Source organism: Zonotrichia albicollis, chromosome 6 (assembly GCF_047830755.1).
Source record: "Zonotrichia albicollis isolate bZonAlb1 chromosome 6, bZonAlb1.hap1, whole genome shotgun sequence".
Lineage (NCBI taxonomy): Eukaryota > Metazoa > Chordata > Aves > Passeriformes > Passerellidae > Zonotrichia > Zonotrichia albicollis.
Window position 1 is genome coordinate 56,581,321 of NC_133824.1, and position 12,264 is coordinate 56,593,584.

Here is a 12,264-nt window from a genome sequence, read left to right on the forward strand (position 1 = left end):
AACCCTTTCTGCTGTCAGACAGAAAGGATGTAGCCGTGAGGCCTTCTTGCTGCATGGCTGGACAGAGCAAAGGACACACAGCTGCCCTGCAGGAGCTGCTTGTCTCTGCTGGAGTGGCCTGAGCTGCTCCTTGGGACAAGGGCTCTGTGTACGACCTGTAACATCTGCCTGTGGATCCCATCTCACGCAGGACCCTTCAGACCTCCTACTTGGCTTAGCCCCACATGGGTGAACTTCCCGGGGGAGAAATTACCCATATTTATAGCCAGAGCAGGTCTCCGCCCCCTGTAGCATCTCTCAAGCTCTGAGCAATCAGAAATACCTGTGGCTGGGCAAGCTGCCCTCAGGGAAAATGTCCAGCTCATTGCAGGGGGCTGCACTGGGTGACCTCTAAAGGTCCTTTCCAGCCCAAACCATCCTGTGACTGAGGAAAGGGAGAGAAACACGGATTTCTGTGCGTGGCTAAACCAACCAAGATGATGACGGGGAAGGATTTGCCTGCAGTCACCCCACTGCCAAGGGGCAGAGATGGATGCTGTCCTCAGCTGCTGTGCTCTGCTCTAACCCCCAAAACCCAGATGAAACACCCACATTGGAAACCACAGAGCTCGGTGTCAGAATCCTGGGCAGCAGCAAGTGGAGACAGGGACAGAAAGGGAGGGATGCAGGGTGGGAGCCTGCAGGGTACCAGGAGCAATCTCCTCCCTGGTTCTTGAGGGGACCACGCCAGAGCAGCAGTGGAAAAGGGCAAGGAATGAGAGAGGTGTCAATACAGCAGGGACAATCTGCTGCATTTCACATGCTGCACGCTGAGTTTACAGAATGGCTCCAGAGAATTTCCCATTCCCACTGCAGAAAGGAAGGAAGTCAGCACGGATCCTATGGCACTGAGAAATGATGAGATGGATCCAGGAAAGACATCAAATGAAACAGGAGGTTGGAAACAAAAAAGGAAAATAAAGGTTAAAGAGAAGATGAGGTAAAGAAAAGTCAAGGTAAGTGTAGATAAGACAGAGTGCATAGAGCAGAGAAAAGAATAATGCAGGAAAGGGACAGGGCAGCCAAAAAAGGAAAGAAAAAATTCCTGAGAGATAATAAAATTTCGGCAGTCCAGCATGGATTCAAAAATTGTCCAGGATCATGGCTGAAGCATTTTCCAGCACCAAGTCTAGGACATGCACTTCTGTGAATCAAAGGAATTTTACAGAACACAGAAAAATGTGCTTGAGCATGTCCAAGGCAATTCTGCTGCAGTGCGGGACAGACAGCGCCCACATTACTGACCATTAAGAGTCATTTTTGGATTGAACAATCATCAGTTCTCAGCAGAGCTTCTCTATTTTCTTTGACATTTTCTACACGTGAACCTGTCCTACCAACATTAATCATTCAAACGGGTGATAAGTGGACAAGGAACTATCAAAAAAGAAATATGAAGAAGTAATTCACCAGGAAAAAACAACCCAAAGTCCCTAGATTTTAAGTGCAGAGGTCTTTGCATTTATCCTTTTTGAATAGAGAACTTTTACCTTTGGTTTTTGTAGTCAGAGTATTTATTTGTCAGGAGGATAACAGTTTCCTACATATTCATTCCTGTACAACATAACGTCTCTATCAAATGACTGAAGAGAAAATGGGAATACTGTGTGGAACATGGAGGTTGTGCAGAGGGTGGGAGATGCCCTGGGAACATTCCAGGCTGGGCTGGATGCACAGGTGAGGGCTCTTGGCAATAAAGATAAATCTCACTCAATAAAGCCAACAAAACCAAAGGAGTGAACCCACCCAGTGATCCGCAAATGAAGAATTACAAAATGGGGATTACGAAGGGATAAAGAGTTCTGGGAAGCCACAAATCTGAATAAATAAGCATCAATTTTATTGAATCATGAATAATTTAAGACTGGTACAATCATCAGCTTTATTCTCCATGACACGGGGTGGGGAAGGGGTAGAAACAGGGAGAGTGAGAAAGGGGAGGCATGATCTCAAACAGACCATTCACAAATTCCAATCCTAAATGAGAACTGAAAATTAAATAGGGAGAGGAGCAAATGGAAAACATCATAAACGTACACAAAATACTCAATTCCTAGTTTTCTCTTTAAAAATGGCTAGAAAAAATTCATCAAAATGCAGCACTTTTAATCAAATATTTACATTTCTATGTTACAATGAAAAAATGTACATCTTATAGAACATATTTCATAAACTGTTCCACTGGAAACGACTAGATCAAAACAGCAACCTTCCATTTAATATCAACAAAGATTTTTTTGCTTTGTTTTTGTATATAATTTTTTTTCTTGAAAGAAAATTGTCACATTTAGACAAGATTCCATACACATAATATCGAAGTTAAGCATCAACAATGAAATATCAAGTTTGCTTCTTTCAAAATGTACAAAAAGGCTAACCAACCCCCTCCCTCCCCTTTCCCAAATAAACCACATCTCATTAATGGCCTGTATCATTCTTGGCAGTTCTGAAGGAAAGAAAATGGTTTATTCTCTCAATTTATAACTCAACACGAATGTTGCATAGAATCTTGCATTTCTCGTTGATATTTTTTTTTAAACAAGCCAACTTTGTAAGGAGGAGAAAAAAGGAAGGAAAAAAAATAAAAAAAGGAAGTGTTTTGAAAAAGCCTTAAACGAGAAGAAAGCCACCTAAAGAAAGAGTTAATCTATGAAAAGTCCTGATAAAAACTAAGACGTGTGCACAACAGGTAACCCTGCTTCCCGAAGTTTCAGAAAAGACATGGAATATTGTGATGCTCAGAATGACTAGCCTATCCAAAATTGCCTCTCTCACTTTAAGCCAAGCTAGTGTCAATAAAAAAAAGAAGAGATAATGGAAATTTCTTCCTGAGCTTAAGCACAGGATTAAACATGACAAAAAAAAAAAACCCCGTTCCCCACAAATAAAACACTACTTTAAACTTGTCTTTTAGACTCAGTTAAAGGTCAACTGAGACATTTTCTAGGATATTAAGTCCATTTAAAGCCCTAGCCCTGCAACTGGGTTTTTTTACAGGCACATGCTCTGTCTGCATGGATTCAGTTTGGGGATTAGGTACCAAAATTCACAGTAGTAGCAGGTAAAGTCAGTGCTGGGAAGCAGAATTGTCAAGACTACTGGGAAAATTAACTTCTCTCAAACTCATCATCAGCATGCTATGGATTTGATTCCATACAGATCTAACCCATTTTTTACAGTACCAAGAACTGGATTAGGAAAATTGGCTGAGTAACCTTTGTTATTCCATTCAGTGAAATAATGAAATCAGAGTTCATAAGGTTAAAACAGTAACAACACCGAGCTCTTCCCCCCCATCATTAAAATATTTAAATTTTTCCTTTTACAATATTTTTCTTAAAAAAAAAAAGTCATCAGCACTTAAAAGTTGTAACAGGAGCAGATTCAAGACCAGCTTAGTAAGACAAAGTACAGTTATATTACAGAAAGTCATGAGGTATAATAAAACCATCCTCTCGAGCTGAGCCACAGAAGCATGAACTTGTTTGTTATGGTCCTTTAAACCCACAAGCTATTGACAAAGTGTTTGTAGTAAGACTTCTTTCTGTACATTGAAAAACCAGCATATTCCTGTAATTTATTAGAGCTGAAAAGCTTCTTTGTCCCTTCTGCATGGATAAAACAGCTCTTCAGTGATTTGTTAGCTGGGGATTGATATGAACCTGAAACGTTATCTCATTTCCCTCCTTTTTTGTCACATTAAAACAAATTCTAGTATCTCATACAAACAATATTCACAGCAACTTATGATATTTCAAGAGATGACTTTAGCCCTGTTTCTTTAAATAAAATCCCATAATATACAGCACTAATTTAATCCAACACAAGTAGTACAAAATAAGGCATCGCTTTCAGAAGTCAGCACCAGAGGAGAGCTGGGAAGGCTGGCACAGGGCTGGCTGGGCACAGCTGCCGTGCTGGAGGATGGTGTCAGGGACAGTGCAGCTCTTTGGGAGGGATGCTGTGGTTCCCAGCACAGGCACAGCCCCAGCCCCGACCGTGTGCGTGTGTGCGTCACTGAGGAGGGGACACCAGAGCAGGCTCACAGCTCTGCCAAACCCAAAGGCATGGCACAGCTAAACCAAAAGACACGGTACTCAGTACCTTATCTTTTTATTTCCAGACCTGAATACTGCTGAAATGCTATTTTTTTATTACTTTTTTAAACTTTGCAATTAAAAAGAAAATTAATGGAAGTCTTGTCGCCAGAGTAGCACTGGAACTGCCACAGAGCTGAATTTTAATTAACCCCCTTATGGTTGTGCTGATTGGAATGAAACCTCTGAACAAAACCCAAAGTTTTCTAAAAACAGCTGTCACATTTCATGGCAAGAATTAAAAACTGGAAGTCTGCCGCAGCCGTTGGCAGGGAGCAGCTCAGCCCTGGGTGTGCAGAGCTCTCGTGCCCGTGCACTGCCCGGCTCCGTGGGCACAGCCCGGCCACTGCCCTGGCAGGAGGGAGCCCCTCTCCCCAGGGTGGGTCAGTGCCCTGTAAACAGCACAGAGCTCAGCCCAGCTGGCGGTGTGGGTCTGAGTGGGAAGAGAACTGGGCCCTGACTAGCAAAAGGCTACCTGATTTCTCATTTGTAGCAGGATTGATTGCTACACAGTGTTTGAAAAAAACCTGATTTGTTCAGACTGTATACATATTTTTATATATTCCTATTTATATATATAATCTTTATAAACACACAATGAAAGAAAACCAAGGTCTCAGACTGGCAAGGAGAGCAGCGATTTTTGTTTTAATTTTTTTTTCCTTTTCTCATTTTCTAATATTTATTCAAGCTTCCCTGTTTTGCAGCTTTGCCTTCATTGAGTATTATTAGGAGGCAAGTTGTAGATATTGTTATAGCACCAGAACTATATGAAGCTGAGTTTAACCCACAAAGCTGACTGGTAAAAGTCCAGCCCTCACGTAAATGTGTTTGGTCAGAAGCAGCATAGGCAAATATTCCCTCTCCCCTCTCTTTCCAGACAGTACATGGCACTAAGCTGCTTGCTTCACAGCTGTGAAACTGCCCCTCACCCCAGTCCCTTCATCTTGGTAATGATGATTATTTTTAACATCTTCAGGATCTTAGGCATGAGAGCTTACAGCAACTAAAAAGAAGGAAACAAAGGAGTAGTGCAGTTCTCATCATGGTCAAAAGAAAAACAATAAAAAGGTCACTTGGGTTGCCTGCACCCAGGTTCAAGATTGCTCCAAGTGTCTTGTTCTTGCAGCTCCTAATACTGAGATCCCAGCCCAGGAAGGTTCTTTCCATCAGTCCGTGGTCAGGGCTCTTGCCAAGAGGGAACGGCCTCTGCCTGAGGGAGATCAGAGCGTGGACTCCAGCGAGGAATCCAGGATGTCGTCGTGGTGGCTGTTGCTGTTGGAGTCGCTGTCGTAGCTCTGGGGGCTGGAGTAGTTGGCTGCCTCCTGCAGCCTCATCAGCATGTTCATCTGCAGAGCCAAGGAAGCTCATCATTATTTGTACCTTGAGGCAGGAACAACATTACCTGCACACGACAGCTACAGCGGCGCTGGCTTTGCCAGAGGGCAAGGAAGGACAGGGAGGAATGAGCAGGGGCAGCAACATCGAGCCTCAGAACAGAGGGAGTGACTGATTTACTGGCATTTCCCTAGAAACAAGGCAAGGGAAAGAGCTGTGCTCTCAGGAACGGGAGCTTACCAGCGGATCTCCCTCGGCATCGCTGACGGGAACCTGCTTGCTGGCGGAGCCCTCCCGGGACACGGAGTAGCCGTCGAAGCCCACGTCCTCGGGCCGCAGCTGCAGCAGGGGCGGCCACTCGTGCTGCTGGGGGCTGGCTGCCCAGGGGTACGTGTCCATCACCCACCGGGCAGGGTCCTCCCAGGGCGCCCTCCTCCCGTACAGCTGAAAGGGCACAAAGCCGTGTCAGACGCTCCAACCCCCTCAACAATGAATGTGCCACGGCTCCTGTGCTGCAGCAAACACTTGGCAAGCAGGACTGAGTGTGAGAGTTTCCCTTCCCTACACACACACCAAGCCCTTTGCCATGGCACTGCTTTGCAAGGAGCTGACCACCTTCTCCAAGACTGCAGTGCCCTTCCTTCTCCTGGCACCAGCTGCAGGAAGAAATGCCTGAAGATAACATCACCTAATTAAGTCAGCTTAAACAACCTCAGCACACTAAAGAAGCCATCAGTGCTGACATCTGGGTTGCACTGGGAGCTGCCTTACAAACTGCCATCCATGGAATGTGGAGGAGGAAACGTGAGATCTGTCACCAGGCAAGAATGGTGGATGTCAAGGCATAAAGTTTTCCATAGATGATTTTTGTGTTCAACCACGGAAAAGCACCAGCAGCATTTGTCCATGCTCAAGTTTCTAAGCAAGCAAGCTCTGCTTCAAAAACTTTTTTCTGGATGGAACGGACTGCACTGCTGAATAATCCCAACATATCCTCCCTGTCCTATTCTATTTGTCTTAGCTAGACAACGCATTCATTTGAATGCTTCATGACTACCAAAAGCATAAATACAAGTGGCTTTAAAACATTTATTTCCACTTTATAAATATCACCATCAACATCCTTCAGCAACTGCTGCTTGTCTCTGACATTTTGTCACTGTCCCCTTCCTGTAAAAACAAAGGCCTAGCAAAGAAATTCCCCAATTCTCAGATGGATCTAGCACTATCTCACTTTCCTCAATGTAATTTCTCCATGGTGTGTTTTTTGAGGGTTTAGATTCTGCATGCACAAAGCATTGAGGTCCTGTGAGGCAGGGGGCTCCAGCAATGGTGCCAGGCAATCTGGAACAGACCCCTCATCCCTCAGCCCTGCTACTTTACCTTCCCTGTAGCTGCAAGGTGGGGCCAGCCAGATCTCCTACTTCAACCTTGTTCTCAAATTTACAATGATACATGTCATTTGCATCATTAAGTGGTGAGGACTTTGTATTTTTCACATCTTTTCTCCTGCAGAACTCTGAGTGGATGTGAGCTCAGGAGATAAGATAAATGCCTCACCAACCACGGCAACCAGGTCTGTGCACCCCTCCCAGTGGCACGTTTTCCAGGGAGCAAGTCCTCGGACAAGGATGGAACAGGTTGCTCCACAAAGCACAAAAGAAAAATCACTGGAGTATGAGTGACTGTGGAAGCCACAGGGACTCAGTGTCCTCCTTCTGCTGGTGCTGCATCCTGTACTGATACACCAAGCAGGAAGAACTTGGGTTTTATACAACCTTCTAATTTTCACATCTCTGTTTTGAGGAACAAAACAAGCCAGCTCCCATGGGAGCAATTATTGCAAGGAATCATTTGGTTTGTTTGTATTTGACCCAAAATAATTCTCTAAATGAGAAACAGAAATATAAAAAAAGCTGAGAGCAGATGCACAGAGATCAGAGCAAAATTAGGAGTCCACCTTTCCTTTCTGGAAGGCAATTTCAGGAAAGAAGATGTGCTCAGAGGAGTCTTTGTGGGGTGAGGAAGAGAAAACAGGCCCAGATGAAACCCACCTTTCCAGCACTAGCTAGTTCATTAGCACCACTCTCTTCAAGTACTAAGGTGCCTCTTCATATCCATCAACCAAACAAAAGAGAAATTATTTAAATAGGGATGAATTAGTGCAATTGGGGGAAATGGGGCTGAAGGCTATAAAGAATCTAAAGCACAGTGGGAAACTGAGGTCCTCACACCTGGAAAGATGGAGGTACTGGGCAGAACAAGGAAGCACAAGGATGGTTTTACCAATTACTCCCTCTCCACTTCCATTACTCATTTTTCAATGTTTTCCACAGGTATTGATCAATGATATGAGAGCTCCAAAACCCAGTACAAGGAGCCCATCATTATTGTGAGTATCAGCTCTCCCCATTTCAAGAGCAAGCAAAACCACCTGCTCTCCATTTTCTTGTTTCAGCTTGGAAAGGTTCCTGGCTCCCATTACCTTCCTTTAAAACAAGTTCCATGTAAAATGGTTCTCCTGTTCTATTTCTAGCAAAGTTCCCGAGTGTGTTTTGTACTCCAGGACCTGTTGTTTTCCTTATGGCAAAGAGCCTACCACAATTGTCCCAAAAAGAATGAGGTCTCCAAGCACTGGCAAATTTCAAATGGCAGCTGCCCAAATTATACCCAAAACTTGGAGAATTCATGTGTTTCACAATTTTTTAAGAAGCCATTAGTAAAAGATTAGTTCTAAACCATATTTTCAAGCAGGTGCTGCTGGGCTTATTCTGTGAACAAAGAGCTGGTTATTAAGAAACCTCTTTTTCCCCCTATCTAAATGGCAATTCTACAGCAATTCTCTGCTGAACCCTCCTCCTGATTCCAACAGATTTCATAGTCATAGGGACACCAAAAACTATCCTAAATTGCCAGATTATCTGTGTTTAGTAATTAAGTCACAATCAACGATGATTTCACCTCATCCTCTGAAAGAATTATGAAAGAATCTACTAAAAAAATCATCTTAAATACTGAGAAGTAAACAAAATGTCACTGATACTGCTCCTGTACACATTCTCTCTGCGCAAAGCTTTGTTCCTATGCTGAAAGATTTGATTTCCAAAGGAAAATCCTGTGTAACACAGTTCATGATGACAAGCCTATTTCTGTGATGCACAGGAAAATCTGAAGGTGTGCTTTTGGAACTCAGTATTGAAAGGTATTTGTATGCCTAACTCCCCCCACTGCAAACATCAGCAGTTTGGCATCTAATCACTTCTTCCACTCTCTACTTCCAAAGTGCTTGAAGAGACTCATTCTGCCTGAAATTACTGACAACTCTGGTTACGTTTGCATGGACATGCAGATATTCAACATGCAAGGCTGCATCTACAGAAAATGTTGCCACCACTGAGTTTTGCTGCCTTTTGAACAGATGCCATTCCAGAGCTATGATTTTCCCCTTTGCCTGCTCACCTGTAGCCCTTCTCTTACTGCCTCCAGAAGATAGGGAATGATGGAGTAGTTCCACAAGTCAGTGAACCAAACTCTAGAACCATCTACATCTATTGGACACGAAAGGAAGAGCCGTGGACCTGGAGAGGGAAATGCAGAGATTACACTCAAATCCCAAATCCCACAGTAAGCATCAAAAATAGGGTGATGACATCTAAAAGCAGAGTTTTAAAGAAAGCCTTTTTTACACAGCACAAGGAAGTACACAAGGAAATAAAATACATATATTTACATATGCCTGGGCGCAGTACTTACCAATAGTAACATCAGAGGAGCTGTGAGCCTCCAAGAATTTGTTCAGATGTTGCCAGACCTTGGGAATCCAATCAATAATCTTCACCAGCTCTGCATTCCTCATCCTGCCACTGATCTCTGTTTCAATCAGCTTCCTCCTCAGGAAGCGGCCGAGAAAGCCCTTGACTGGCTCAGTGTGGTTTGCACACAGCACCCATCTATGGCACAACACCAGAAATGCACTTTATTTCTCTTCCACGCTACTGAGGGTAACCATTCCTGACTACATTTCTCTTCTCATTTCCAGATTATCAGGATCAGAATGGGCTATTCCAGTCATACTTGTTTTTCAGCAAAAGTTACTTTGGAATATTTCACTAGATGAGCCAATTTTTATTGTGCATTGTTTCAGCTCATTTCTCAATAATCTGCTTTGCCTAAATATTGTCTTACTGAAAATCTGGTAGAAAATCAAATATCATAACAATCCTCTATAAAATAAAAGTTTAATGAACCCAGTTCCTTTAATGACAGCACCATGACCAAGCTGAACATGCCAGGGCAGCAACGAGGAACAAATGGCATTTCTCTCTCTCATTGCTATTTCAGCTGATAAGAACAATTTCAAATGACTCAGTGGCCATTACTCGTCTGCCAGCCCACAAACATAAATGAGAAACATGAATAAACAGTACCTGAAATTATGGTGAAGTTGAAGATTAGGTGTGGAGGAGGTGGCTTGGTTCATTGTTCCAATAATATACGGACTATTGGGAGAAAAAAAATCGAGCAAATCAAACTTGTGAACTTTGAAAAAACAAGTTTTAAGTAAAACCTGAATATTAAAAAAAGTTATTCAAAACTCTTTTGTCAAAGAAGGTTTTGTAGTTACTTATCACCAAATTCTCTACTGAGATTCTGTGAACATCAAATTCTGGAAGTGAACCAGAAGTCCCAAAACAGGATCTTCCACCACAAATGGGGTTTTACTACTAATGGTCTACATCATGAAACAAATGCTTACTTTTAAATGACTTATTTCAGAAAAATAGAATTCTATGAAAGAAAAAGATCCCTCTGAAGCACTGTCCACAATATGGACAACCTGGTCATCTTCCTCCACATTACTAAATCAATGAAGACTTGTTTTTGTGTGATTGGATTTTGCAGGAGCGTGCTCTGAGTACAGGATTAACATTTGCAATGTGTTCTGACACTGTTTCTTTACCATTTGTGGTACTTGCAGTTCAGGAGCCCATTAAAGATCTCTCCTAGGGAGCTAACATGGTGCAAATTATCCAGAATGATGACAAGAGGCATATCCACAGCGTTATTTTCACTGTTGCACTGGTCTGCCAGGTTGGACAGGTACTGCCGGAGTTCCTGCATACCACATACAAAGAAAAGAAGAAAAAACATTTTTTTCTTCACATTTCTTAAAAAAATCGATTAAGATAAATAAGCCTGGTAACAAAATCTAAAGCAAAAGAGTCTGACATCTAACAAATCATGTTTCTCAGTAACAATTCTCATTTTCTATGAGAAAACCCAAGGTATGGCTTTCTTTCTCTTTTGTAGGTTATGCTGAAGACTCAGAGATTGTGCCAGAAATCCTGTGTGAGATAAGGGCTTAAAGAGAGGTAATATTTTGTAATTTAGCTTGTGTTTTTTATTCATCAATGTCAGACCTAAGAGGTCTGAAACATATTTTTGTTTCTTTTCAGGAACTTGATCAACTCTCCCCATTCCAAACCAAACTTTGCATTCCAGCTAGATTTGTTGTATCATCTTGCAACTGTTTTTCCATCAAAATACAGACGACAAAATTAATCTGGAACAAACCATCCCTCATCACAGGCCAAATCTGGACGCCTTCAGCAATGCTGGAATGAAGGATGAGCTTTTGGTGCTGCTGATGAGTGGTTGAAATCCTCTCAGCAGCTTTAAAGCATGTCTGAAATCATACCAGTGGCTTACAACCACAATTTCAACCATCCCTTTCCTCCAGAGGAAAATACGCCTGAGGCCATCAAATACTCAGATTTGTATTTTTTTCCTTTTCTTTAATCTAGATGATCACTGGAAGTATATTCATCAAAACCAGCAGCACATAAAACAGCAGAGACACGCCTTGCCTGCCCAGGAATGTGTCTGCACAACAGCCCAGCACACGGTTACAGCGCTGATACCTGCAGCTGCAGAGCCTCCTGACAGCCTGCAGATGCATTTCAGCGTTCTGGGAAAAGTGCCCACATGCAACAGGGATTGCTTCAGTCTCTGGGAATTTTCTGCAGGTGTTCAGCTTCCTGGGCAATTCTCAGGCTCCTTAAACACTTGAAAGTCACGACTCCTTTAGGTGTTTGAATACACACCTGCAAGCCTGCTGTTCCAGACCCATAATCAAGTGAATCTGAAAGCCTTTGAGCATCGCTTCCTTCAGGACAAACATCAGGCTTTGAAAGCGAAGCAGGGTTCAAAATGCCAGGCCAGGAAAGGTCTCAGTGTGCGCGCTCACCTTGCTGGATTTGTGGTCCACGTTGAAGGTGGCGATGATGCCCTCGGCCAGCGGCCGGCCCTCCCTGAGCACCATGTACTCAGAGAGCCTGTTGGCCAGGTAGGTCTTGCCCGTGCCGCTGGGGCCCGACAGGATGATCCTCCTGTGCTCCATCAGCAGGGACACGTAGCGCTGCAGGATGGCCTTGGGGATCAGCGACTCGAACACCAGCCCGTCCAGGCTGTTCTCACAGACACCTGCAGCAGGGACACAGCCTCGCTCACATTTCCAGCTCTCATCAATGCACCTGAGCAGGCTGCTCTTCACCTCAGAGCTGAACCTTCCCCAGCCCAGTGTCCCTAGGGCTGAGAGAGGCACATATGTCGCAGACATCTTTATGAAAATCCTTTCCTTAGGACTGTTCCTCCTGAGAAGCTGAGAGGCCTCAGGAACAAAATGTGAACACTGATTATCTGCTGCTGTGGAACTGGTCTCGTGTGACTGTTTCTAATTAATGGCCAATCACAGTCAGCTGTTATCTTTGTTATCATTCCTTCCTTTTCT

The 12,264-nt window shown here is 43.5% G+C and overlaps 1 protein-coding gene across 11 annotated transcripts in view; it reads right to left on the reverse strand.

Annotated features, from left to right (window-relative positions):
- Window positions 1–1,856: 1,856 nt before the first annotated feature.
- The window catches only part of NAV2 (neuron navigator 2), a 370,655-nt gene continuing 360,247 nt past the window's right edge, over window positions 1,857–12,264 (reverse strand). For all 11 annotated transcript variants that reach the window (XM_074543924.1, XM_074543920.1, XM_074543916.1 and 8 more), the window contains 7 exons: window positions 11,722–11,957; window positions 10,435–10,589; window positions 9,902–9,973; window positions 9,228–9,424; window positions 8,934–9,052; window positions 5,715–5,918; window positions 1,857–5,485 (listed from right to left, as the gene is read on the reverse strand). In XM_074543924.1, coding sequence (XP_074400025.1) covers window positions 5,360–5,485; window positions 5,715–5,918; window positions 8,934–9,052; window positions 9,228–9,424; window positions 9,902–9,973; window positions 10,435–10,589; window positions 11,722–11,957 — 1,109 coding nt within the window. In that variant the 3' untranslated portion in view covers window positions 1,857–5,359. The remainder of the gene's footprint in view (window positions 5,486–5,714; window positions 5,919–8,933; window positions 9,053–9,227; window positions 9,425–9,901; window positions 9,974–10,434; window positions 10,590–11,721; window positions 11,958–12,264) is intronic.